General features: G+C 48.2%; 1 protein-coding gene across 1 annotated transcript in view; it reads right to left on the bottom strand.

Annotated features, from left to right (window-relative positions):
* Positions 1-22,750, bottom strand: part of NT5E (5'-nucleotidase ecto) — a 46,965-nt gene that overhangs the window by 8,730 nt on the left and 15,485 nt on the right. The window contains exons 2-5 of the mRNA XM_008684887.2: positions 19,522-19,744; positions 15,394-15,582; positions 1,664-1,861; positions 262-416 (exon numbers count right to left, since the gene is read on the bottom strand). Of these exons, the coding sequence (XP_008683109.2) occupies positions 262-416; positions 1,664-1,861; positions 15,394-15,582; positions 19,522-19,744 (765 nt within the window). The remainder of the gene's footprint in view (positions 1-261; positions 417-1,663; positions 1,862-15,393; positions 15,583-19,521; positions 19,745-22,750) is intronic.

The following is a 22,750-nucleotide window of genomic DNA, read 5'->3' as shown; positions in this document are numbered from 1 at the left end:
GAAGTTTTGTGTATTCAGACCATCCAAAATGAACAACTTCCAAGAATGGCTTCAGTTCTCGCAAAGCAATAAAGTGATGGTCAGCTGGTCTAGATGGGCACCTCTCAAGGTATGCAGTATGAATCCACCCCAAGCTTTAGTTTGGGCACTAATTTTTTAAAAATCCTCCATTTTGTACTTATCAGGTTGTCCCTCCTTGCATCCCCCTCTGCTCCCTCCTCCCTCCCGAGGCACAGGACTGCACTCCTGGGGACCACTCACCATAGCATCACAAATCAGGTTGCCCATGTTGCACTCCTTAAAGCGGCATGACTGAGTGGAGCCATCCAGATAGACGATTGTTTTCCCCAATTCCTGAGTAGAATAATTATCTAATTTTACCCTCCATTTGTTAATGTCTGCTTTTATGCTTGGATCTAGAAGCATGCAAAGAAAGAAAAAAAAATTAGCCTGCAGTTAAGGCAGGCCTCGCCCTGGCCTACATTTTGGAGAAGGATCAACGATCATTTAGCTTACCTACTGTAACGATACATTTCTTTATCATAATTCGTCTACATTTTAGTTTGTGAAAGTTCCTCAGGAAATTCTGTTTCTTGGTAATAAGACTAGGAATGGATCTTAATTTAAAGATGCACTGAGTATCCTTTTTAAACAAAATTATTTATTGTAGGGAGAGAGAGACAGCACACGCACGTGTGCAAGTGCATGCATACACGAGTGGTGGGGGGAAGGGCTGGAGAGAGAGGGAGGGAGAGAATCTCAAGAAGACTCCCCACTGAGCACAGAGCCCTACTCGGGGCTCAGCATGGGGCTCAACCTCAGGACCGTGGGATCATGACCTGAACCGAAAACAAGAGTCAGACGCTCAACCAGCTGAGCCAGCCAGGTGCTCCAGACAGTGAATATCCTAACATCAACTCATCACACCTGAATGAGCACCTGTGGGCCCACCTGGGGTAGCATCAGTGGTGGGGTCGGGGGGTGGGGGTGGGGGTTGGTGAAAGGCCTCCAGTGCAGGTGTAAAGGGCCTGCTGAGGTTCTGCTGTCTGTGTGGTCCCTCTGGCTATTGAGAGGTCTGTGTTGTGACCACAGGCTCTGCAAGGCACCCCCAGCCCCCCCTTCCCTGATCTGATCATGGTAAGCAGTAAAAGGCAGGTGACAGAGGCACAGGAGTGTGGTCACGTATACTACGTGCAAATGGATGACATAAGATGTACTTTACTCTGAGTCCCAGACAACAAAGAAAGATGCTCCCACATCTGATACAGAAACTGAAGCTCACTGAGACTGGGCAACTTGCCCCAGGCATGCTGCTCCTGGTGGTGGGGCTGGGGTTGGAGCCCTGCTCTAGCCAGTGTGAACCCCTTTGCTTCAGTGAGCAGCTCTCCTCCGGACACGAGTTGAAAGTGGCTTTCCCATGCCCGGGTGAAGCTTGAGAAGGCACAAGAAGCAATGACACGGTGTCTGATGCCGAGAGGACGTGGGGAAGCAAATGGGATTTGGGACATTTGGGTGTTTTCAATCTCCTTGTCCATGAAGAGGGCAAACTTAAGGGAGAACTCAATTCTTCAAAGGAATTATAGTGTTTTCCTGAAACACTAACAACACAAGTCCAGCCATCTAACTTTTGGATTGGTGGAACCTTCCCTTGAGTTTCACATACCTTCGAGAATGCTGCTGTTGAGAAGAATGGGATTTCCATGTGAAGCGATGACATTTCCTTTTTCATCAAACTCAACCTTCAAATAGCCTAGGTATTTGCCAAAAGCATAGGCCTGGACCACAGGAACCTTCCGCCCATCATCGGACGTGACTATGAATGGGTACTTCCCAGCCGGCACCTCTCTGGAAGGTGGAGTGCCTAAAATACAAGAGCCAACACTGATCAAGTCAGCCCTTGTACACGGCTGGCTGCATGCCAGCAGGCCACTGGCCAGATGACAAGGAGTTCTGAATGGATGGTTTGCTAGCTGCTGCCCTACACAGCTGGTCTTTTAGAGCCATGCTTGGGCATCTATCCCTGTTTCCAAAGGCTCTTTGGCACATGAATCCTTCCATTCTCAACTCGGCAGACATTTGTGGAGCTCTTCCCAAGTCCATGGTCCCGTGCCTGGTGCAGCGGGGGACACAAAGACGCAATACTGCTCAGACTATCCGACCTCCATCCTGACCCGGGCTCCATTCTCAGTAGCCGGGTAGACTAGCCAAGCCACTTTACTTCCTGCATTTCAGCTTCCTCACCTGTAAAATGGGTGAAATAACAATTCCAATTTCACAGGGCTGTTGAGAGGATTAAATGTCTAAACTTCCTAGCATAGTGCCTGGCACAGGATAGAAAATAAATACATATTTCTTTCCCTTATGAGGGGATGGCAACCTCTAGAAACCCTACACACACAATCTAGAGCTTGGAATCCTTAATGGAAGATGGGCAGAAGTGACAAAGCTTGTCCTCAGGTTTTGCTGCTAAAATCTGCGTCCCTTTAGGTGCTTTTGGAAGAGCCGTGTTGACTGGCAGCCAACTAGCATGCACACTACTCACCCAGCCAGACCTCACATCGGCCAGGTTCTGCTGCCTTCTGTCTCACAGGGTCCCCTGGGGAGAGCCTGGGAGCTAACTCATCACCCAGAGGCTGAAGGGCTCATCCCACCACTGCCTCCTGGACATGCGCTTGCAGGAGGGTGGGGAGCCCGCCCGCATGGAGGATGGGCCCTGGCCTCTCATCACTTGGCACGTTTCAGTTCTGTAACTGCGACCCTCCTTCAGGCACACCTTACCACGGAGACAAGGCCCTGTTTTGGCAGTTTTGAATCAAAGACTATAGAACAGATACCTTTGAACCCCCCACACCCTTGACCAGTCCTTCCTGTGTTTACAGAGGGCCCAGGAATCTTCAGCACATGCTGGCTACTCACGTGGACCAGTTATGAGAGTTGGCCCCTAGGTCTCATTTCATCTTCTAAGCATCCCATGAGGCAGGTTCTATTACTGTCCCCACTTTACAGATGAGAACACTGATTGTCACAGGCGATGTGCCCAAGGTCACACTGGTTTGTGTTATGTGCAGTCTGGTATGTGAAGGAGAGCGGACAGAAAAGCAGGGCTGTGAGGCACTGGATCTTATGTTCTGTCCACTACACAACACAGCCTACATCTGGTAATCTCCTACCGCAAGAGCTGGTTGCCAGAGGCCACTTACTAAATCACATGCAAGCCCAAAGGCTGCACCTTTGTCCCCCAAGCTGCATCTGGGCTTCTCCTTTCAGCTAAGACAAGCTGGGGTGGATGTGGTGAAGAACCTGGCCCTTCCCTGCTCTTATGCCAAGAGCAGCCCCCATTCCAGGTCAAGAACCATAGAGCACAGGTGCGGCAAACACCAGCTGACCTCACAAGCAGGAAGCGGCTGTTGCCAACCTTAATCTCTCATTTTCTCACTTCCTCAGATAAAAAAAAAAAAAGACAAAAGTTTTGAAAGTTTCCTTTTATGAAGGCACCTGACCTGAGACCCAGTGCAGGGCCTGTCCCATCTCCATTTGCAGTGTCCAGATACCGGCTCTAACAGCTGTACATGGTCTGCATGGCAGGGCAGCAGGGAAGCTTAACACTGTCATCATCCGTGTTCTGTTCTGTGCTGGTTCTTATTTGGGCAAACCTGGAGCCTGGACCAGGGGGTGTGGCAGCCCCCTCTCACCTTCTCGCCTGGGGAAGGTTAGGGACTGTGGTTCCTCCCCTGAGCCCCGAGATGCAGGTGCCAATTGAGAGGTGCAGTTCCCAACATGTCCACAAGGTGGCGGAGAACACCCCATCCAGGAGGAAAAGGCCCTAATCAGTTTCAGAAAGGACTGGCAGTTTGCCAGAAACCCTAGAGAAGGGCAAGCCTTTTTTTTTTTTTTTTTTTTTTTAAGATTTTATTTATTTGACAGACACACGGCAAGAGCGGGAACACAAGCAGGGGGAGTGAGAGAGGGAGAAGAGACTTCCCACTGGACAGGGAGCCTGATGCGGGGCTCCATCCCAGGACCCTGGTATCATGACCTGAGCTGAAGGCAGATGCTTACGACTGAGCCACCCAGGCGCCCCAAGCCTGACCTTTTTTTAGCCTTTATTATTCTACCTCACACAGATATAACCAAGCTTAAAATGAAAGTAACAGGATTTTGACGATCGGGTCAAATGCCTCATCAAATCACACATTCTACAAAGAGGAGCTACTAAGCCCAGCTCCGGTCTGTGCTGCAAGGCCTTGATGTTCCCCTTAAAAGGTGAGAACACAAGACGTGTCATCTGCTTCTTAAAGGGACTTAATCAGGAACAAGGAGGGTGCTTCCCAGTGGCTGAGGCAGTAGCTGGTCCGTTTTGGCTCATCTCTGCTTTCTCCACAGCGGAGTGCTCCCCTCAAGTTGGCAAGCTCGGAAAACCACTGGCAGAGAAAGCAATCCAAGGCTTCACATTTGCCTTACCATCCTACTCAGCCAAAGATGCTCATGCCCAAAATATTTCCACACAGAGCCACACATCTGTCTTTCGAAACCCAACGTTTCATCTCGGCAGGAAAGTCACCAGGACTCTACTTCAGTCATGTAGCAAATAAGTAATCTGGGAGCCAAACGTGGAGAAACCGTGGGATTGTGGGCTGACATTTAGGCTTGGTAAATGGGGCATTTCCCAGCACCGTGCGAATGCCTGACGGAACCTAGCAGGACTCTGCCCCGGGAGCCTTGGCCACAGCAGCTCCTCAGGAATGTGCGTGTTCCGAGTACAGGCCTGGACAACTGCCCAGCCAGTAGCCAGAAGGGGCCAAGACAGGGGTCACGTGGTGGCAGAGGTCCCAGGGAGTAGGCCCTTGACATGGTTTTCAGTTGGCTGAATGAATTACAGAATGTTTCAAGGCCGTCCTCGCTACAGTTTTAATGCACGTGGGCACCGGTTTAAGGACTTCCGTACTTCCTATGTGGTACAGCCACGCAAGGAAATATGAGGCAGCCCTAAAAAGGATGAGATCTTGCCATTTGTGACAACATGGCTGAACGTAGGGGGCACTGTGCTGAGTGAGACTGAGAAAGGCAAATACCACATGATTTCAGTCTTATGTGGAAGCTAAAACACAAAACAAATGAATTAAACAAAAACAGAATCAGACCTATACATACAGAGAACTGGTGGTTGCAGAGGGGAGGGAGTGGGGGATGGGTGAAGGGCCCTGGGAGATCCAGGCTTCCAGCTGTGGAATGAGTAAGTCAGGGGGAATGAAAGGCCCAGCTTGCTGGGAGGATTGCAGAAGTCAACGCAGCCGGGGAGCAGGACTCAGGTAGATGGTCAATAAAGATGAGTGATCGTGTTTACAAGTTAGCTCCTGGATGCCCTTCTGATCTCAGCCCAAAGGTCAGCTTTTCAGGAGAATGCTGTGTGCTGATCCCGAGGCCTCGGTCAGGTCTTCCTCTGTGTGCTCTCACGGCATCTGGCACCTCTCCATTCGCAGCGTGCTTTGTAATTATGTATGATAGGATTGATTTATTTGCATTCTGAAAAAATCTGATCAGGGTCAATATCCCTTTAAGACAAGTTCCAGGAGATCAGAGGCTGCGACGTCTCCAGGGTTTGCCCAGCACACAGAAGGCACTCAATAAATGTTTGGTGAATGACTGAGCTTGAGTAGTTTAGCCAGTTCTTTTCCAGGGACCAGACAAGACTTCTATGCTCTCCCTGTAGTGAAATCCATATGTAAAGGGAGCAATGCCTGTGCCTACCCCTTCCCCCAATTCCCCCCTCAATTCAATTTCTTAACTAATGAGCTGAGTGGGAGCTTGTAAAGCAGAACCGGGGCTGGGAGTCAAGAGAATGGGTTTTGGTGCTAACTCAGTTTCAATGTGGTTTCATGACGTTGAGGGAGACATTTAGCTCCTGGGGCCTGTATTTATTTCCTAAATTTGTAAAACAAGAGATCTGACGAGTGGTTTAACCCAAAAGTTGTTTAACTTTTTTTTTTTTTTTATTAAGCAACGAGCTCTTCCCTCATGCAGGAAACCTTGTGGCAATGTGAGCCCTGAAGCCGACTGCTCAGGTTGTGCAGGCTTCGGGCTCCCTGCCATGAGTGCTGCTCGGGTCACAGGGTGGACAGCGCTGGCCGACGTGCCCTCAGCGCCTCCCGGGTCAGGTGTGTGGCTGTGTCCTGTCTCAGGTGTAGGAGCAGCTTTAAGCTTCCGGGACCCAGGGCTCTCTCGTCTGCCCAGCCAGCAGGTCTTCCATAACCAGAGGGGCGAGTCACAGTGTCCTCAGCCATCTCTGTACCCAACCACGACACGCCGGCTGTCCTGTGTCCTTAAGGGGCCGCGGGACATTCTCCGTATCTGGACTCTGTCCTTCTGTTTTGCTCACACTTTGATTTACTGAATTCTTTCGGACATTCAGTGAGGGTGGGAGGTCTGAAGGAGAGGAGGAGTCTTGGAGCAGTACCCAGAGTGGGCACAAAACCTTCATGAAATCCAGTCCAGGCTGTTGGCTTTACCCAGTCCTGAGTGGCTGGAGCAAATAAGGGAGTCCTGTAGGGTGGGCAAGGGGTCACCACAAATTCATTCACTCATTCAACAAACATTTACCAAGCTCCGACACATGCCCCGGGTTCTGGATCTCCACCGCTCGGCAGGGCCAGGCCTAAGGTCTGTGCTTTCTCTTCCTGAGGTCAGGAGAGGCTGCTTGATGGAGACAGAGCCGGGGAGGGAGTGATGTCCCAGCTTTCCGCCATCCCCTTCTCTTCACCACAGGATCTGGCCATCCCTATGGCCTAGTAGCTTCCCGGGCACCAGACCTCCCATTCACTTTTCACATTATAGAACAGGGTTTCATGTGACAAATTAAAAAAAAAAATCATAACACTGTTTTATCACTACGGCCTGTTGCAGCGCCGAGCCCAAAGGGATGGGATGGGGAGAGAGACTGGTTTTCGTCTTAACCTGACTTCTCGTAGTTGTTTACTCACTGTGCTCTTTTCAGAAGTAATAACCTTCTTTCTTGAGATTAAAAGGAGGTACATATGGCCATAAATTGAAGTATACCTGATATATTTTTTAGGGACAGTCAGGATTTAGCTGGAGACGGCGTTCCCGGAGTGGTTATATGCAGCGTGAAATGCTGTGGGTCTGCAGTTAACAGCTGATTCTCACAGGTCATCTCAGTCGCTCTGGTGAGCAATCAGTGCACGGAGGACGCAGGTCAAATCAGCTTATCTCTGCGAACCTGGAGATCGTCCGCACGTCCAAAGGTCTGCTTCCAAATCATGACGGAGCATTTGGAATTTCTCTTCTAGATTAGCAGTCACGCATTCAAAACCACAGGTGTTTCTAGGCCTCGGCAAAATGTATAAACCGAGGACAAGAGAACTGAGGAAGACACAGCCAGCCTGCTTGGGATGAAGCACCACCTTCCTGCTTTCTGATTTTTTAAAGGTAAGAAGATGCATTTGGTCACTTACCTATGTAGCTCAGATTCTCAAATTCGGTATACACCTCCGTTTTAAAAATTATTTGACAAAAGTATTTATGATAGTTCAAGTTGTTAAAGTAACAAGTTTAGTCCAAGATGGAGTTACTCGTGTTGAGCCCCACGTCAGCAAACCAACACTTAATTGTGCTCAGCTGTCCCAGAACAGGCAGGCCGAGGTCAACCAGCCTGTGTCTGCCAGCCCAGCACAGGGTACTCCGCCTGCTCCGAAACTTCCCTTTGTTCCCTGGAAGGAAAGCAACCCTGCTTTAACCAATCAGCAGACACCCCGCATAACTTCCTTGTTCCTGCTTACTTTGGTCTGGAAGTCTCTCTGGCCTCGTACAGCTCTTTGGAGCTCCTTTCTATCTTCTGGGATCCTGCCCGATTCATGAATCACTGACTAAAAGCCTATTAGATCAGCAAATTGTCTGTGGAAGAGTTTCTTTTAACAAAGAATACTTAAGGTTATAGGGCTTAGAGAGGTTTCAAAAAATTTTTTTAATTAAGAGTAAAACTAGCATGACAGAATATTTGACCAATGGAGAAGGAAAAAATTACTCATAGTCCCACCCTATGGTAATGACCTAAATACTTTGTGTGAATTAAAATATATATATATATTTATATATGAATAGCAGTGAGGGTGGAATGGGTGGCAGAATCCATTTTAGGGAGAAAGAATTCTCTGTTTAGTAAAACACTTGTGACAGTCAAGTTTCTGACAGGGTGACAAGGAGAACAGGCACACCGTCGTGTAAATACGTCAGTCTCTCAGTTCATTTCCTCCTCTCTGTCTGGGACGACAGGCTCCCAGACATGGATGTGGATGGGGGTGGGACGGCAAACAGAGAGTGCTTAATTATTTGCTTAAAAATAGTGGGAGAATTCTGAGTTTCAGGGTAGCTGTGGATAAAAGCGGTAGAGACTGAAATAATGAAAAGGAGAACACCAAAGTGGGAGTTGGGTGGAGACTGGGAGGTGGGGAGGGCTAAGGAAGAAAAGTCAACCAGCGAGACATGCCCTGTGGAGGCAATGGTGGGAGGCCTTGAAGAGGGTCAGTGCAGGTAATGGGTCCTGCTCTGCTGTGGCCCACTCCCCTGTGGTGACTGGCAGACTTGAAGGGAAACTGCCTTGTGTGGATGGAGTTTGGGGAGATGAAGATGAAAAGTCAGTTTCCCATATTTGGTACTACACTGCATGGATAGAAAAGAATGGTTTGGGAGAGGCAAGGCCAGAGGTGACTGAGAATTCAGCAGAAGTAAAAATTAGGATCAAGGGAATGAGGACAAATGTAAGATCTCCAAGGAATTATCAGATGGGGGGGGGTAAGAAAAGCCCCAATATTTTCCAAGTTTTGTATGATAAAGAGCCTTTTTATTTATTAAAGGGAGGAGTGACCTCATAAATTAGTTTGGGATTTGTGACTCTCAGGTGATTACAGTTGGGATAATTTTTATGAAGGGGTCTTTTGCAGTCCAAAGCCCTTTCCACAACCCCATGCTGCTTCCAAGTGAGGGTGGGAAAAAGGAGATCTTCTCAGAAGACCATGAAGAGGCAACGTTAAGGCGACATGAACTGTAATCCCAGGAGGAGACTCGTACTTTGTGGTGGGAGTCGGTTTATGATATCACCGTTGGCGGCCATCGGCTTTCCGTATAACCCAACCCTGCCAAATGACCTTGACCATGTTTTATGCTCTTCCTTTTTATATTTTGGGGTTGGACAGTCCCACTTCATCTTGGAAAGCAGTCTCATGAGACACAGTTAAGACAGATCAGTGTTATGTGGCTGCAAAAATCAGTAACCAGAAGGCCCTGACTTTGCTCCCTGAAGGGGGCTGGTGCTGAGGTGGGGGGGTGGGGCTATGGCTAGAAGTTGACTGAAAGGTCGTGAGTGACCGACCACTGGAACAGTGAAGTCCCTGTGCCACCAAGGACGTGATCTTTGAAACGACTGCCTGCACCTCTGGCCTCTGATTGCTTTTCCCAGTTCACTTAATAAGACACACATGTCAGCTAGTCCTCACTGAGGCCCAAAGGAATTGCTTCTTCGTTGGATAGGGTTTCCCTGTCCTGTGGATGTGGTAAATAATGAGACCATTTTCTTGTTTGAAAAGGCAAGATGATCTGAACTTCAAGAACGAAAATTAATGGAGATGAACAATGATTGCAAGCAACAGCGAAGCCCTTCACCCTCCCTCGCTCACTCAGGTGAGGCGGGCAGGTCGTCCCCTCACACGGCATCTGGCCGCTGGCTGCAGCATGAAGAACATTTTCTGCCCTGTGCTATGTATAGTTACACGGTGAACCCCGTTTGTTTTGAGAATGAAATCCTGTGGCCCTTAAAATCATTTACATTCTCTAATGAATGAAATGGTTTGCATTTCATATTCAACAAATGTGTGCCTACATCTAGAAGCAATGAAAATAAGGTGTTTCATAAAAACCGGTCAAACAAAGAAATCTTACTTTTAAAGGTGCTGCATTTGTTAATATTCACTCAACCGTCCCAGGCACCTGCCTTCCAGGTGTCAGTCACTGACATGGCCAAGAGTCCCTAATGGACATGTCCAGGCTAACGAGGAGAGAGACATGAAGTCCGCTGGCCTGGGATGAAGAGCGGAGCCCAGGAGACTGAGGTTTTGGTAAGGCTGACAGCCAGCTCTCCCAGGAATAAGGACTGAGAGGCTTTAAGTGAAAGCCAGGAGGCTATGACGAGGGAAGTGGATAGTGGGGCTCTGGAGATGAAGCCACCCCGGCTGATGACCCGGTTCCAGCCTCACATGTAATGCTGCTGAAATGGAGTGGAGGTGACAATCGCATGTTGAGAGGATCAAGGGACTCTGAACCTTGGGTATGGGGTCAGCCGTCCACATGGAACTTTCCGCCGGGATAAAGGCAGAAGCTGGGACAAAGAAGAAGACCACATGGGGCGCCTGGGTAGCGCAGTCGTTAAAGCGTCTGCCTTCGGCTCAGGGCGTGATCCCGGCGTACCAGGATCGAGTCCCACATCAGGCTCCTCTGCTATTAGCCTGCTTCTTCCTCTCCCACTCCCCCTGCTGTGTTCCCTCTCTTGCTGGCTGTCTCTCTGTCACATAAATAAATAAAATCTTTAAAAAAAAAAAAAAAAAAGAAGAAGACCACAAGTTGGGCAATGCTGGGGAGTGGGTTAGAGACCATTAGATGGCAGTGAGAAGGAGGGTCCAGGGTGGTAGAGCCTGGAGGCAGGAGCCGCAAAGGAGTTAGAGGTTTAATGAAGTTCACTGCGGTAACCTAAGGAAGTTATAGGGTGTTGTAAAAAAAAAAAATTATTTCCCCAGAGTTTGGAAAGTAAGCCATCAGGCTCTTTGCATAGATGACTTTCTGGGGAACAGTATGCTAGAATGCAGGGGGTCGTAGCCTTGGAAGTTCTAACCATGCTATTCTGTAGATGCGGAAACTGACATCTCCACTCACCCAAAGCCACAGGTAGCCAGGATGACCGGCACGATCCAAAATTCAGTTCAAGCAACAGGAGGCAAAGAGCACATTGAGTCTGCCTTCAAGGGCTGCATGGGTGTAGAGTCCCCTGGCCTACCTGCGTCAGCTTTCAACCTGCTCTCACTTGACTACGTTCCTCTTCAAAGGCAACGACACAGACAGTTCGCGACTCTAGGATTTCGTTCCTTTAGAGAAAACATGTGGGGACTAGCCCTCCCTCACCCCTTGCAGCTTTAAGATTCTGTAAACCTAGTCGGGCGGACCTCTTCTCCCCTTCATTCCAACGTGAGAATGGTCAGGCAATACTAGGTTATCTGTATGTGCACGATGGTTGTTCTCAGAAGAACCTGGAATGACGGTCAACATTCGGTGGGGGGGAGGGGGGTGGGCTGGGGGTGCAGTTCATGCAGCTTCAGTCATGCCTCATTGAAAACTGAGTTTTTTTTTTTAAAAATGGGCTAGTTACGGTACGATGAAGTTAATTTAATAGGTGGTAACCAGCCTTAAACAAATTACAGAACAGAAAATATCAGGCACAATCTGGATGCTTTGTAAAATTTTCTTTCCGATACGTGTGTGTGTGTGTGTGTGTGTGTGTGTTGGGTTCTGTGCATGGCAAGATACAAAATTCCAAGGGATGTATTATTATTTTTTAAAGATTTTATTTATCTATTTTTGAGAGAGAAAGAGAGCACAAGCAGGGGGAGTGGCAGGCAGAAGGAGAAGCAGACTCTCTGCTGAGCAGGGAGCCGACTCGGGACGCGATCCCAGGACCCTGGGATTATGACCTGAGCTGAAGGCAGACACTTAACTGACTGAGCCACCCAGGCTCCTGGGATGTATTATTTTAACTACACTTTTATTAACGAATCATATTTAACCTCAACTTAAGTTATGCTAATTCCAAAAACAATTCAGAGTTTTTTTTTAAGGCTATGAAAATTCATTTAAACAAGCAAATATGCTTCATCTCCTCTTTTGTCCTTGAATTACCTTAATTGTTAAGCTCATCCCTCAAAATGATGAGTATCAAAATTGAGTATTTTCATGAGAACAAGTTCATGAGAACTACAATCTTGCTAAGCAACCATGAAACGTGAAATAAATGACTAAGACTTAGAGGCAGTTTTTTCAGAGACTGTAATGATCTACTTCAAGATTTATGTATAAACAAATCATGATTTTTATCCCGAAATCTTTCTTTCATCCATTCGTCATTAACTAAACTCATCTACTTGGCAAGAGGCACATAGTGTTGCAGGACCTCATTGACTGGAACAAAGTGACAGGGACAAAAGGACAGGCTGCAGCATTAAGGGGAACCCGGGCATGGTCGCTGAACCTTTTCAGGCCCAGCAGGGCACACTGACTGATGGTCACGCAGCAAGGCTGGGTGACCAGGACGACCACGGTGCTTAGGACGGCAGTGGTTAGGGTGGTGTAAAGGCACATGGGGAAGAACAGGGAAATGAGTTCAGCTTCTGAATGGAGGGGGTGGATTCCTTTGTTCACCCGCTGTGTTGGGCATGCTTCATTCAGGGCTAGTTTTTCAAAATGTGGGCCCGCTACAATATGAGGAAACTAATTTAATGGGTGGTAACTGACATTTTTAAAAAAACGAAACAGTAGTATAGAACCGGGGCGCACTCCAGGTTCTTTGTGAAAGTTCAGTGTGTGTGTGTGTGACTGTGTGTGACTCTGTGTGACTGTGTGTGTGACTGTGTGTGTGTGTGTGACTGTGTGTGTGTGTGTGTGTGTGTGTCTGTGTGTGACTGTGTCTGCGTGTGTTTGTGAGACTGTGTGTGTGTGTTGGGTCTTCAGTTACAAAGCCTTTCTTACTCTCAATCAAAGTCAACGGAGCCTGAAGCCACTACTCCGCAGCACAAAGGGGTTGGGGGCACCCATGCAGCTGGCACTGCGTGCCCTCGGTGTCTGACACCACCTCAGAGAAAAGCTAAGCAGAGGCTCCAGGGAAGGGCCTTCCACAGGCCTCATCCCCAGAGCTGGGGCAGAACTGGATAAGCGCAGCTCAGGCACGAGGCCCTGTCCTGAGGCACCTCACCGCCACCCGTCCATTCCAGCTGTGAAGTCATGGGGACCTTTTGTCATCGAGTTGTTTCCACCCCCATTCTGCAGATGGGGAAATCAGGCAGAGACAGGGGCCCACAGCCAGGACTGGCACAGCCAGCCCGACGGCCGAGTCTGCACCTCTCCCCACGCCGCCCCGTGACTTGCCCCAGTGCGGCTCTCCCTGCGCTGGTGCTCTCGGCCCCTCTAGCTGCCCTGGGGTTACCTTAGTGGTTCTCATGCTAAGAAATGCCCATCCCTGTCAGTGCCTGCCACTGTCCTGTCACACACACCTACCGCTGCTAGGCACGGGCACTGTCCTCATCGCTCCACAGACAGCTTTTTCCACGAGACAACACATATTCCTGTGAGGGACGTAAGTGCCTAACCTATCGTAGTCTAGTCCATTAAACGTTTTTAACCCACTACATTGATTTCACAACCCTCAGGGTATCACCCAGCGACATTACTCTCCAGCCTGTGTCTACCAAGAGGTAAAACACCTACGAGCGAGCTGCGTTAGGAAGGATCAGATACGTGGACACCGGCCTGCTTTTCTCAAGGGAAGGCCAGCCCCACCTCGAGAAGGAGTTCGCCAGCGCCCCAGTCCGACTGGCCTGTCTGGATGGGCGGGCAGCCTCCACACGGCTGCACGCCAGGACACAGCTCTTTACGGTTTGTGAAGTGTTCTCCCACGTCTACATGGACCACCTCACGTCATTTTCACAATAATGTGGCACTTGGAGCGTTATCATCCCCATTTTGAAGCAGAGCTAATAGGTTCAGTGAGGGTCTCTGACGTGAATCAGGAAGGAAGACTTCGGACCCGATACTGTTTCTTTCTTTTCTTTTTATAATTTGTGTCTCTCTGATTGCAAAAGCAACATGCATTCATTATTTGAAAATACTCAAAAGTGCTAAGAAGAAAGTGAAAATTACCTGTATGCTTTTCTTCCTGATAACCCTTTTTAACATTAAAAAAAATCTTTTTTTAAATTTTATTTATTTGGTGGGGCACAGAGAAAGACAGAGCACAAGTGAGGGAAGGGAGAGGGAGAAGCAAGCTCCCCACGTAAAGGGGAGCCCAGCATGGGACTCGGTCCCAGGACCCCAGGATCATGACCTGAGCCAAAGGCAGATGTTCAACGAACTGAGCCACCAGGCCAACCCCCTTTTAACATTTTTGGGGTTTTTGTTTGTTTGTTTGTTTTTGCTGTTTAGGGTATTTTTTATTTTTGCTCTTATAAAAATAGGGTCACCTTAGGTAGCCCATACAGAGGTGGGTGAAGCAGCAACCTCTTCAAAGACAGAGCTGTTCCCCACCAAAGCCTTTCTTCCCACTGCTGATAAAAGTCAGTTACCAGGAGGCCCTCCTCCTCCTCCTCTTTTTCTTAACAGTCCTACAAAGCTCCATGCAATAGTGAAGGGCAGGGGGGAGTTGGGGTGGGGCAGCATGGTAGGAAAGACTCACCAAGCCAGACTCAAAAGTTTTGGGACATTATACAACACAGAAGGGAAAAAAAGAGGTTTTCTAACTAAAACTACCTAACATCAAGGAAAGAGAGAAAGAGGAAGGGAGGGTGGGAGGGAAAGCAGTAAGGGAGGAAGAGAGGGAGAGGGAGGGAGGGGAACATGCATGCTTTCAGGAGCATGGCGTCTATGGCTTCCAGGATGCTCATGGTCCTAGTAGGAAGAAGAGTTAGGACTTGAGCCCAGAGTTCCAGCTCCTGCTACCTGTGAACCTACAACTCAAATCTGTCACCTTGACCTGTGAAGGCCTTATTTACATTATTTTGTTTATACCTAAATTTTAAAAAAAGATTTTATTTATTCTTTTGAAAGACAGTGCAAGCCAGAGAGCACAAGCAGGGGGAGCAGCAGAGGCAGAGGGAGAAGCAGACTCCCCACTGAGCAGGGAGCCTCAGGCAGGGTGGGCTCGATCCCAGAACCCTGGGATCACTGACCTGGCCGAAGGCAGATGCTTAATGGATTGAATCACTCAGGCACCCCTATACTTAAAATTTTTTATATGACATGTTGCTTTTTGATATAAACTGACTTTTGGTTGGGGCTCAGTAATCTTTTTATTTTATAGTGTATTTTATATCTATGTCTTATATATTTATAGTATACATAAATAAATGGAATTGACATAATCATGAAACCAATAAATTATTCTTAATAATATCTCTCAATAAGATTTACACATTACCATGTATATTACATATATATTACATATTACAAAATATATGTAATACATATTATGTGTTAAATAGTAGTAAAAATAATAATAACAGTTACAAAGGCAAAGAGACAAAGTAAACTATCTAGACATCCTGGCCAGTATAACCCTTTTGAAACAATTACCTGTATAAAGAAATGTGTTGGAGTGCCCTCCTACCACGATGTCCACGCCCTTCACTTTCTGAGCGATGAGTTTATCCATTTCAAAACCAGAGTGTCCCAGTGCAATGATTTTGTTCACATTTAGGGTTTTTAGCTTATCAACTTCAGGCTGCAATGCAGCGATTTCATCTTCAAATACTAAATTCCTTCCTAAGGAACAAAATAAGTAAAATGGACATTTATTAATAATTTTTATTATATTGCTTATTACACATACCAACAGGTAGAGTAAAAACACCTTTATCTACTAAAGCTCTTAAATTACTAAAACCAAAACATACTTATAAATTAAAAACAAAATCCCTAGGAAGACAATAAAATTCGCATCGATTTCCTTAGTTCTGTTCAGTTAATGTTGCCTTAGGTTAAGGTTCTGAATGACATTACGTTGCTCTAATGTGATCTCAAGCTGCGAGGAGGCTTCAGACCTCGAAACCTATTTTTAAAAAAATGTGTTCTTAATATCAGATGTTTCTCAGTCATATTATTTTTTGACCAAGACATGGCTGTACCCATCTTGACTTGATCCAGTTCACCAGGTGTGGCTCAGAATGGCATTTGTTTCCAACAGGCAAATTGGTTCACAAAAGATGAAGGTTTCTCATAATGAAAATACCCCTAAGAATTGTATCACAGGACCTAAGAGCAACTCTGCAAGATTAGCTCCAGCTTTCTTTGACCAGGGGCTACTTTAGAAATGCACACAGTTTCCCAAGCAAAGTACTTTGTAAGAAAACACTCATTTTTATGTCTTAGTTCTGGTCTTTTTGTTAAAGTGATCTCTTTTAACTTATATTACTTGATTGGTGTTGTAAATGAAAATATAAAGATTCTCTCTGCTAAAAAAATGTGTTTTTATATTTAAACTTCCATTATGCCAAGGCAGAAAATGCCTGAGCACACGAGTGTGTTGTATGATATGTATGTCAAGTCCTCGTGTTGTTTATACTCCTTACTCTTAGCCAGTGCGGTGTGTTGGTCATATCTCAATAAAACCGAGGGGGAAAACCCAGGTTAGTACATCCAAGGCTTTGTGTGCCAGTTCAGGAAAATCAGTCCTCAAACGTAAAACTGTTGGTAACTAGTGCTCGAACGTCAATCCCAACACAGCCGTGGATACCGGGCTGTGTTCATTTGGTAAGGCCGACGGGAGCACATTCTCCAGCTCTAGGTTCACAGGGTCTCATGCAGATATCGCTGGCATGGGGTGTGCACCCTCTTCCCTGCTGACTCCCCCTTGCAGCGGTAACAAAAGACCGCCCCCTGGGGGACCAGGCTGCTGGGTGAGACTGCGCAGACTGGCCCTCTGGAAAATCAGCAACTCACAGAGGCTTTCATTTGGCTAGCAACGAGGAGGAAAACGTTCAGAGAAATGCCTCCCTCTGAGGACAAAGAAATGTATCCTCCTAATACAGTAGGAGCCTCTGGGGATCAGTCATCACACACATAAGAAAGCATGAGGTCTATTTCAGGGTATCTTGAGGGGTGACAGGAGTTTCATTACCTTGCTACCATAAACGAAATGTGCTCTTACACCTGTGGGCACCCAGGCCACCAGGACTGGAGGGAAGGGGCTGGGTCAGGGGCCAGAGATCTGTAGGAAGAACGCCTGCGCTGGGCCTGCGGTCTTGGTGGAAGTAAGTGTCCCCAGAAGCACTGCTCCATCCTCCTCCCCCAACTGGCCTGTGTCCCTGCACCATCCAGCCTTCCTCTCCTGGGAGCTGCTGGGAGATACATTAACCCAGTCAAGGGCTATCAGAGTCCCAGCAAAGGGGGGCTGATTTCTGGAGCCCCTGTATCTCTTCACCGACAACCCCTCCTTTCTTGATGGTGACTATTCCAGAAGGGATCACACTTCTCTCCCCATCATGCCTGAACTCCTTGGTCAGTCATTTAGGAAGCCCTACAATCTAGTCCTCACCCAACTTTTTGCCTTCCCTGCTTGGGACCTCTGTTCCAAGAAACTGAACTATTTGCTCTTTTGTGATTGTAGCCCCCATACTTCCCCGCTCTCATGTGTTCATTCCAGCAACATTTATTGAGAACTTCCCATATGCTGGGCACCATACAGAGCACAGAGCAGTGATGGAGAAAGATGAGGTCCCACCCTCACAGGGTTGCCTCCCAGCATGTGACTCTGACCTCACCGCTGGAATGCCCTTTGCCCCAGGATGTTCGGAGTGCCTTGAGGGGCCAAGGAGGTTCTTCAAGTCTACTGGACCTCCAAGCTGGCCATCACTCCTGCCACTTCCCCTTTGTTCCTAAAAGACATTCCCCCCTCCCTGACTTTAATTACATTCTATCTTAAATGATGTAAAAAAACCAGTGGGTAGAATAGAAATTATAGAGACACATAACTATTCAATTATTCAGCAAGTCCACATTTTATCTAAAGCTCCTATGCTGGCCTCCGTACTAGGTTCTGACGTTCACGGAGCGGAGCCCTGGGCTCTGTCCTCAGGCTGCTCAGGCCAGCAAGGCAGCCGACAGCAAGGGACAAATGCGATACCAGGAGGTGCTCAGGCGGAGGGATTTTCTGTGGGAGCTGGGGACACAGAGCAGGAGCAAGGGCAGCAGCAACCGGGCCTTGTCATCCCAGCCCTCCCGACATCGGCAAATGGCAAGCCGTCAGGCAGCCGGTATACTCTGCCATCCCCACACGGTCCTCTCTGCAGAAAAGCCCCAGGAAGTGGAAGGTGCAGCCCCCTTAGCCCCAGGGGAGGTCAGATCCCCGGGGAACAGTGGGGAGGAGAGGGCCGAGGTCAGGCTGCGTGGGGTGGAGCGCAGCCTGTGACTGTCAGCTGGGGCCGCGGAGGGGACCACACAGTGTCTAGAGGAGTGCTTCTGAACACGCTGAAGGCCGGTGACTCATCCTAGCCACCACCGCCTCTGGGCTCCACAGTGACCTCAACCGCAGCTCCGTGGTGACCCGGTGTCGCACAGCGTGCAGAGGCTCCGTCCCCCATAGGACGGATGTCTACCTGCCCCCTGGAGGGCCTGCCCCTCCCCACCTCCCCCACCGGCAGAGAGCAGAGAAGCCCTGCGTGGGCCCTGCCCCCCGCCCCCCACCTGGCTGCAGAACCCTCTGCCCTCAGAGCAGCACCGGCTCAGGACCCAGCACGCCCGACCTGCCCGATGTCTCCGATGGCCTGCACGACTCTAACAACAAGGAGTAGACCACGTTTCTAATTGCTAAACAATCCCATCTCCTTTGTCAGTTAACGCTTCATGAAAACCTCCGCTTCCGATAAAGCCAGCTCCTCGTTTAACTTCTCCTGTTTTTCATTTTTTTTTTTTTTACAGTATGCTCGGTGCAAGGGCTGCTACCATCTGTCACCACACGACGCCACTACAACACCACTGACTAAGTTCCTGGGCTGCACCTTTTATTCCTGCTAGTTTCCCTTTTTTTCTTCAAATATGGGAAGAAAGCTGATTTGGATAATTTAGAAAAAATGTCAATTTCTTTTTCACTGCCAAAGTGTTTCGGTCAAAGTGTCCCTGTAAAAGTGGCTCAAAGGGTTTCTTGAATAACTTTAGGGTTATTTATGAACGCATGTATATATAGAGATACAGATATATATTATATGATATATAGTATATATAAGATATTTATACTAGGATACATATACCATAGGACTTTTCAAGGATATGTATTCCTCAGAAAGCCAGATACAACAAAGTCATTAAAAAGAAGAAATAAGGTAAACTGAGGCAAAACCCTAGCTCTGGGCTCTCTGACTCCACAGGAAAAGGGCGGTGAATTACATTTCACTCTCCAGTAAATGGCTCTGTAATGTCAACACTGGATGTAAACAGCTTTCTTGCCCAATTTTGAATGCACTGAATTAAAAAAGATACTGTGTATGTCAACAAGGAAGTTCACTGAACAAAAGAGCAATGTCTTTACCAAGTCATTTAGGATAACATGGGAGCCGGCAGACTGGTCTCATCCACGTTATCCTAAGTAGACTCCTTACCCAGCACCACGTGTCTTCCTGCTTTCACCCACGGTCCATAAAAATCATGCCAAGCTCTGATTTAATACATGTATTTGCAACCAATGAGTGCTGTAAAAGTAGAAAATACCTGGATTTGAGAGAACGGGGGTTTCTTTTGAAGTATATCCAACAATTCCCACAACTTCGTCACCAACAGGAAGAATTTTATAGGGCAAATAAAGTCCTGATATTTGAGATGCCAGTGGCCCCTTTGCTTTAATATTTGCACTCAGAATTGGAAATTTGGCCTGTTTGAGGAGTGGATCAATCAGTCCTTCCACACCATTATCAAATTCATGATTTCCCAGTGCCTGGTAGAAAGAGAAAAGAGAATAAGAATTAGGTCCTCTGGAATTTCCAACAAAAACATACCGTAAAGAATATAACATTAGCCCAGTGGCTCCCAAGCCTGATGGGGCCTTTGGAGCTGACCCCATGACCTCTGTCATCCTCACGCTCGGAGATTTTACTCAGTGCCCCTGGGGTTGGGCGCAGGGACACACAAATCATCAGGCTCAGGTGAGAATCGCTTCCCAGGTCCCGCACCGATGGTAGCAGGGATGCATACGGCAGCCGCCAGGAAAGCTTGCTACACTACACGTCCACTGTCCTGCCACCCCTAGGTCTGGGCAAGTTCGAGAATCTGCATTTCCTACGCTCTGCCCAGCCTTTCCAGGTTCTGTTTTCTCTCATAGAGCCGTATTTCAACCTGCCCACCCACCTGTTCTGACCACTCATCTGCTGGGAGAACCATTAACATTAACAGGACTTTAGCAAAAGGCGACTGGAAATGTACTGTTGATACACCAGAGCCTCTCCTCGTCCCACCCTCACATCTCCTCCCTCGTTCCTCCCTGATGCTCCCACAACTCTTTCTTCCCAAACACTGTGTGGTCCTCTAATTCTTCGGGGGAAAATAAAGATCCCCAAAGGCCAAATGTGGAGATGGCTTTCTCCACATCGTACAGGGTGGCACGGGTCTCCTCCTTTGGGCAGCTCTGGGCCCCCTGGGTTTCGGTCCCAGCAGTTTCACATCCAAGGAAGATCGGGATGGTGCAGGGTTGTTGGCCCACTCTGAGCACAGGACCTGGTGGGGAACTGACATGGTTTAAAGATGCCCTTGCCTCCCGCCTTCTTTGCTCTCTCCCAGTCCTCACTGCTCTGGGAGTGGTCCCTGGGTCCAAACCAACAGCTTTGACATCTGGCAGCTTCCCCCAGAGTAAAACTGGCAAAACACGGCATTCTGGCCACCTCCCCTGAAAAACCTTCCATCCCTTTCCTCTCTTGGCCTCTCGCATAAGCTTATCTCCGCTGGCACCTGCTTACCTGCTCTGGCATGCTGTTTCCTAACTTAGTCCTTAAACCAGCGAGCCTCAAACTTTCTAAATACCACAACTGAGTTTGCTTCACTTCGCTGGTCATCGCTGGGAGCAGACCTGGAAGTGCTGGCTGGTGACCTGACAACCGAGATTAGGGCCCTCCTGGATCCTCTCGGGGCCGCACTCCCCTCCTAGCACATTCTACGCTCTGAAGGTGTGTTCAGCGTGTTCATGAGGGCCTTGCCAGACTGCGTGCTCCCTGCGCCTGTGTCCTGCTGCCTCCACCCTGCTCAGCGCCGTGGCCCCTCACTAGTCGTGCAGGTACCCCGTGAGCATCTGTGGCTCGAAGAATCGTGCATCTTATGTCCCCATGCACAGCTTTTTACACACAAAGCAACACAGTGTCTTCACATTCCCACATACCTGTCTCCCTGATGAAACGCAGAATGTGTGAATTTGCCTCTCTCCCCCACCCCCCGAGTATCCACTCATTTTTATTTCTTCCTCTTAAGTAATTACTTCTCCCTTAAAGGCTGACCTAAGTCTTAAAGGGTCTCCCAGTCTTGGGTAATTGTCTTTCTATCTTCTCTTGGGAACATCATGGTTTCTTCCTGTGGTGAAAACAGTCTTCCTTATGAAATGACCATGAACTGTGTGGTCTAACTGCCACGTCTTAAAACGTGAGCATCTCTCTCATTCCTCACGGCAGATTATCCATGTGTCAGCCACTCTGCAGTTTACCCACAGCATTATGTCGCTAGCGTTTGGCGACACTTGGAGTTACCTGTTTCATTCACGCGTGACTTGTTTGATGTCTCCTCCCCTGACTTGAGTGTAACATCCTGAAAGTGGGGACGGCTATCTTTTCCGAGCTCTGTGGAGAGAGGAGCCCTGGTCTGGCGCTCAGGGCTGAGCATGGACCGGCTGAATGACCTGCTTCACATTCACATCTTCCACTTGGAAGTGAACATCTGCAGCCCTGACTTTCCCCTGACCTTGAGTTCTCTATGTCCAACTGCCACGTGGACGCTTCCCTCCAAGGACTCACAAGCACCCACATTTACCATGCTCAAAGCCCCTTCCTCTGAGATTCTCCATGTTGCCACCACCCACCCAGTCAAGGAAGCCAGAAACCCCAGAGCAGCTGAATGCCCCCCACTTGCTAATTCTCCCTCACCCCCCACCATCATCTCACCTTTGCCTAAATGCTCTGTTTCATCCACCCCCCATGCATTCCTCGCCCATTCCCTCCTGGACCACTGCCACAGCCTCCTCACTGGTATTCAGCCAGCGCCATTCCCTTCTCTAAACCATTCACGGTAGTGTGGCCAGAAGAATCTTTCTAAAATGCAAAGTTTATCTTGTCAACCTCGACCCCAGCGTCTTACAGTGACTCTCCACTGCTCGTGTGTAAGGCTCTTGGAGATCTGGTCTTGCCTTCCCCGCTAGCCTTATTTCTGACACCCACCATCTGCTAAGTATGAGACAACCAGGCAGGGCTGGCTCCACCACTCATGAGCTCGACCGGAGCACACTGACAAACCACAGCTTCCTCTGGAAGGGCAGTGAAAAAGACAAAGGTTGTAATAAAAATGAAACAGCATTTACTAAGTACTTGCCACACGCCAGCATCATGCAAAGTGGTTTTGTTAAGAAAACCTGGTTTTGTGCTGTGAGATTGGTATCATTACTATTACCATTTTACAAATGAAAACAGATCTAGAGACACTGAATGAATTGTTCAAGGTCACACAATTAGTAAGTGGTAGAGCTTCTGTTTGACTCCACCCTTCTTAACCTCTATGCCTGGATATAAAGAGCTTTGCGTAAGGCCTAGCAGATAGGGAGCACTCTGAATAAAAGCCTAAGTACCCGCAGTTCTCACGCTCTCTCTCACCTTTGTGCTTTTGTATACAACAGGCAAATGATGACTGGCTGACTGAAGTACAGATAGGTAGACGGATAGAATTGAGTAGAACAGAAGTATTCCTTTTTGTA

Source organism: Ursus maritimus, unplaced genomic scaffold (assembly GCF_017311325.1).
Source record: "Ursus maritimus isolate PB19 unplaced genomic scaffold, ASM1731132v1 scaffold_29, whole genome shotgun sequence".
Lineage (NCBI taxonomy): Eukaryota > Metazoa > Chordata > Mammalia > Carnivora > Ursidae > Ursus > Ursus maritimus.
Note: the sequence above shows the minus strand (reverse complement) of the source record. Positions and strands in the feature narration are given on the sequence as shown.